Here is a 3,493-nt window from a genome sequence, read left to right on the forward strand (position 1 = left end):
AGACCACTATGGGCCGTCCGACTATGCTCAGCCGAACCACGGTTAGGGGCCGTCGAATCAAAGATACAACCGGCACCCCAACAAAGGTCAAGGAGAAATGATGGTTCCGCACCTTCCTAATGATGTGATGCGAGAAATTCAGGAGGCTCAGAAGGAGCAGAGGGTGGTGCTGGACATCATTACGAAGCAACTGTCTCAAGTTGCAATGTCGATGGGAGAGCTGAGAGGGAACGAAGTGAAAATTCCTGCCACGGTGCAGCAGCCTGGGCGTGAGAACATTAGCGAAGTCTCCCTGAGGTCACGGAAGGTGTACCAGAGCCCCATCCCACCTGCAGTGTCCCCAGCGTCTATACCTGGACCAAGCCACCAAGAAGAAGGAGAGTCCAGCGGAGCGGATCAAACGAAGGGGAAAGAGAAAGGCAAAGCGAACGTGGGTAGTGAGACCACATGAGAGAGTCGAGGTGAAGAAGCCGAGAAGGTCAAACCATATCCATACCGTGGAATGGTGACCAGGAAGAGAGACGCCACAATTGACGTGGCCAATATGTTCAAAGATGTGGAAGTCAAAGTGCCACTCTTAACGGCATTGAAGATGTCTCCAATCAGCAAGTTTATAAACGACTACCTAGCGGGGAAGGTCAACGAAGAAGGGAGAATGATTGCAGAGGAGAACGTCTCTGCCGTGATCCAGAGGAGCGACATCCCATCGAAAAAGACCGACCCAGGAATGTTCACGCTCCCGATTTCGATTGGGGATATTCAAGTGGAGCACGCCATGTGTGATTTAGGGGCGTCTATCAATGTTCTGCCATACTCCATTTATAAGAAGCTTGCAGAGGCCAAGCTCGTCGATACTGATATAATGATACAGTTGGCCGACAGATCTTGTATTCACCCGGAGGGAATTTTGGAACATGTAATCGTAAATGTGAATAACTTTCTATACCCGGCTGACTTCTTCATCATCAAGATGACAGAGCCAACATCAAGGGAGTCAAGTGGAGTTCTACTGGGAAGGCCGTTCATATCCACGGCCAGCACTATAATTGACATCCGTAATGGGACGATTAGCTTGGATTTCAATGGAGAGCAGTTCACGTTCAATATTGATGAAGCTATGAAGAGGCCAGCGGACAAAAAAAATGTGTATTCAGTAGACGTGATTGAGCCACTAGTGCAGGAGTATCTGGAGGAAGAACTCCTACAGAGGCATTTCACTAATTCCGCTGCAGATGAAGAGGTCGAGAGAGAAGTCGCCGAATGGTATGAAGCCATGAACGTCGGCGAAATGGATGATCAAGCCATCGCGAAAGCGATGATGGATTTATGCGAGCGACCGTGACCAGCTGGGTCAAGCGGGAAGGCTCAAGTGTCTAGCCTCGAAAAGCTGCCTGATCAAGGCAAGTCACTGAGAAGAGAAGCAGAAGAAAATCCACTGCCTACTGAAGCGCCGAAACCCGCGAAGGAATTGAAGCCCCTTCCAGCACATTTAAAGTACGCCTATCTGGGGGAAGACGAAAGAATGCTCGTCATCATCAACAGTCAGTTGACCCAGGGGCAGAAAGACAGATTGCTGGAAGTACTAAAATGAAGGGGTTCGCAGCGGAAGCGTGCATCAAAAAAACCGATCACATGAATTTGATCTATTTAGCTGATTATTTAGACAAATTCTATTCGGGTAATTTTCTCACGTATCATGCTCATAACTTGAATTATAATCATGCTTTAGATCAAACAATCCCTAAAACATGCATACTACGGAGTTAGCCAAATTACCTCGTTGATTCACTTAAGAATCGAAGAGGGCTTGTGTCTTCTCCACGTAAAGATCTTCAGAACTCGACCTCGGATCTTCTGACTGGTGTCCTGGACTGTAGACTGATATTTGTGTGGGCATATCTCACTAGTGTACTCGGACTTAAATAACGAAGACAGAAATCTGCTCACGGAATGAGAAGAATTTCTATCCTCTCTAAAATCTGAGGTGGACGAAACTTTGTTATAGAAAAGTTGTATTTTCTGTCTCCTTTATTCTCCTATTTATATTAAGTCACATATAGGGCCCAGTCAGGGATCTAAGGAAGAATTTGGACATGGCCTCACCCAATTAGCTTTTTACTAATTAAATTGAACTCACAATTTAATACAAGCTCATATTGGATTATTACAAGCAGCCACTACAGAAGTAATATTGCACTGCCTTTCCAAATCCGAAATTACAAGTATTCCAGGTTTCCTTTTATTTGTTTATTTCATTTCCCGCGCTTAAGATAGAAACATCCATATATTAATTAATGTCTGCTATGGACTTAATTAATTAACATATTTTAATTTCCAAGAGTGGACTTAGCAAGAAACTCTTATTTATTATTCATAGAGTAATAAAATTCCAACTAGCTAGGTTCCGAATAATAAAACCTTGTTTCGAGCTCCTCTTGCGAATGTTATCAAACGAGACTCTCCTCGCGCACGATTCAATATAATAGCAATCCTAGCACCTCCAGATAATGATCACCACTACCCAATATACCCGGATCATTAGGTGATGAAAAACCCGTACCTTTGGTTAAGAAATTAATTATCAAGACCTCGTCTTTCAATAGATAGCATAAAGACTTGTCTTGCTATTAGATCCATTCAGTTCTATACCACACCAACGTTATCATATTTCAATATGGTTTAGAAATAATCGGACTAACATTGCAACCTTTCACGATAGGTAGTCTATGCCTATCTAGGTTGTGAAATTCTTATTTTTTCTTTGTTCAGGACTGACCGTACCTTAAATTGAGCGCAACCCACAACCGGTCTACTAAAACAAAGACTTATACTTTGTTATGTTCACTTATACATTTAAATATGCAATAAACATCCATTAAATGTAAAACATAACAACATTACGATAAAAATAATCTGTTGCATTTATTGGAAAATAATAATTAGAGTTTTAAAATATTCAATCATTCGAAAGGTGATTTCTAGTATACAAACCCTAATAATCTCCCACTTATACTCAAAACAGCTTTCGAGTATACAAAATAGTAGTGCACACGTCTAAATTTCTCCCACTTATACTGAAAGCGAGTTGAGGTCTTGAATGAGTCGAACTCCCATCCCTTCAACGTGGCACTCTAACGGTTTCACCGCCAATGCCTTTGTAAAAGGATCTGTCAGGTTGTTCTCTGACGCAACCTTGACCACTTCTATGTCTCCTCTCTGCACTATATCCCTGGTGATATGATACTTCCGCTCTATGTGTTTGCTCGCTTTATGAGCTCTTGGTTCTTTCGAATTTGCCACCGCACCAGAATTGTCACAATAAACGATGATGCTCTTGGGCAGATTCGTAACCACACCTAAATCCATAAGGAAGTTCTTGAACCATACTGCCTCTTTTGCAGCCTCCGAAGCGGCCACATACTCGGCTTCCATGGTTGAGTCCGCGATGCATTTCTGCTTCACACTCTTCCAAATTACGGCTCCACCTCCTAAG

At 43.0% G+C, this 3,493-nt stretch overlaps 1 protein-coding gene across 1 annotated transcript; it reads left to right on the forward strand.

Moving 5' to 3' along the window:
* The first annotated feature begins 502 nt into the window (after positions 1-502).
* LOC121770492 lies at positions 503-1,342 on the forward strand. Its single transcript, XM_042167213.1, has one exon. It carries the CDS (start codon positions 503-505, stop codon positions 1,340-1,342), a length of 840 nt encoding a protein of 279 aa, XP_042023147.1.
* Positions 1,343-3,493: the final 2,151 nt, after the last annotated feature.

Source organism: Salvia splendens, chromosome 16 (assembly GCF_004379255.2).
Source record: "Salvia splendens isolate huo1 chromosome 16, SspV2, whole genome shotgun sequence".
In the NCBI taxonomy this organism is placed as follows: domain Eukaryota; kingdom Viridiplantae; phylum Streptophyta; class Magnoliopsida; order Lamiales; family Lamiaceae; genus Salvia; species Salvia splendens.

Bases quoted from the DNA above. Each gene is read 5' to 3' on its own strand.
- LOC121770492 (XM_042167213.1), top strand. From the start codon at position 503: ATGGTGACCAGGAAGAGAGACGCCACAATTGACGTGGCCAATATGTTC.